Source organism: Etheostoma cragini, chromosome 13 (genome assembly GCF_013103735.1).
Source record: "Etheostoma cragini isolate CJK2018 chromosome 13, CSU_Ecrag_1.0, whole genome shotgun sequence".
In the NCBI taxonomy this organism is placed as follows: domain Eukaryota; kingdom Metazoa; phylum Chordata; class Actinopteri; order Perciformes; family Percidae; genus Etheostoma; species Etheostoma cragini.
The window spans coordinates 25,852,567-25,854,407 of record NC_048419.1 but is presented as its reverse complement, the minus strand read 5'-3'; the positions used below and the strand labels follow the sequence as shown (position 1 = coordinate 25,854,407).

General features: G+C 44.9%; 1 protein-coding gene across 1 annotated transcript in view; it reads left to right on the top strand.

Moving 5' to 3' along the window:
* The window catches only part of nup98 (nucleoporin 98 and 96 precursor), a 31,729-nt gene that overhangs the window by 13,364 nt on the left and 16,524 nt on the right, over nucleotides 1-1,841 (top strand). The window contains exons 15-17 of the mRNA XM_034890878.1: nucleotides 379-556; nucleotides 977-1,076; nucleotides 1,586-1,699. Coding sequence (XP_034746769.1) covers nucleotides 379-556; nucleotides 977-1,076; nucleotides 1,586-1,699 — 392 coding nt within the window. The remainder of the gene's footprint in view (nucleotides 1-378; nucleotides 557-976; nucleotides 1,077-1,585; nucleotides 1,700-1,841) is intronic.

Sequence of the window (1,841 nt, the reverse complement as noted above, 5' to 3'; positions counted from 1 at the left end):
GATTTGAAGCCTGTAGAGGATGATTTGAAGCCTGTAGAGGATGATTTGAAGCCTGTAGAGGATGATTTGAAGCCTGTATTGAAGCCTGTATTGAAGCCTGTAGACGATCATTTGAAGCCTGTAGACGATCATTTGAAGCCTGTAGATGATCATTTGAAGCCTGTAGAGGATGATTTGAAGCCTGTAGATGATCATTTGAAGCCATAGATGATGATTTGAAGCCTGTAGAGGATGATTTGAAGCCTGTAGAGGATGATTTGAAGCCTGTAGAGGATCATTTGAAGCCTGTAGAGGATCATTTGAAGCCTGTAGAGGATCATTTGAAGCCTCTAGATGATCATTTGAAGCCTCTAGATGTTTTCTTCTTTCTGTTTGCAGTCATTTGGAGGAGGAGGAGATGCCCGGTCCCAGCAGCCGGACAGACGACGACCCCGAGGTCACACAGTTCTACGTCAACCCCATCGCCAAGCCGATCCCGCAGGGCCGCATCCAGACTAGTCTGCAGGACACGATCAGTGATCTCAACCTGCACAAACCAATCAGGAACGGACTGGAGGTGAGCAGCGGGGGCTTAAATCAACACTGCAGAGGAACCGGACCAAGGAAGGGTGTTTAAGGCTGATACAAATATCTGGTTATTCAAAAATCCAATTGGCCGACGATACGTGTGCCGATATTTTTATTTTATTTTTAAATCCACTAATGCGTTATTCACAAATGGATTAATAATAAATAACATCAGTTATTTGTGAGTTCTCACTAAAATAATATAATAATTTGTTTTATTGTCACAACAGAACATCCAAATATATTAAAGTTCTCGTAAATAAAATGTAGAAAAATTCAAACTTAAGATATGAAACTTAAACACACATTAACAAAAGAATAATCAGCGTTGCCAACGGAGACGTTGTAGAGTGGTGTCCATTCTGTGAGTTTCTAACTTTAATGTTTCTGTTGATGTGTGTTTCCTCAGCTGAGCAGCGAGGACGTGTCTGCGTCTCTGGGAGACGAGTCTTTACAGGAGGACAGGGAGGAGGAGCAGCAGGAGTCCCAACAGTCTCCTCACCCAGCAGGTCAGACTCAAACCCCTTCACACAACGTGTAACTCATGTGATCTACGTCCACCACGGTCCACTTCCGGTTCTGCTCCGGTGCCGACAGACATCTGGCCCGGGGTCACTCTTGTCTAGTGGGGTGATATTAAACTCTGTATTTACCCTGCAGAGTCCTGAGGACCAGGTAACCATAGTCCTCAGAAACCAGACAGCTAGCTAGACTATCTGTCCAGTCTGAGGACTATGGTTACCTGGTCCTCAGGTCTCTGCAGGGTAAATCCAGACAGCTAGCTAGACTATCTGTCCAATCTGAGGACTATGGTTACCTGGTCCTCGGGTCTCTGCAGGGTAAATCCAGACAGCTAGCTAGACTATCTGTCCAATCTGTAAATAATAATAATAAATGTAGAACAAATGTAACACAAAGTGTGTTGAGATGTGCTTGTTGCTATCAGCGTTGATAGTTAGATCAGTAGTTAGGGTTAGTTAGTTGCTCAGAGATTAGTTATCTTGTTTCTGGTTTCCAGGCATCGTCCTGAACCGGGTTGGGTATTACACCATCCCCTCCCTGGAGGATCTGGCTGAGATGGTGGATGAAAACGGAGAATGTGTAGTGGATAACTTCACCGTGGGCAGAAAAGGTAACACACACACTCTCACACACACTCTCACACACACTCTCACACACACTCTCACACACACTCTCACACACACTCTCACACACACACACACACACTCACACTCACACTCACACTCACACACTCTCACACACACTCTCACACA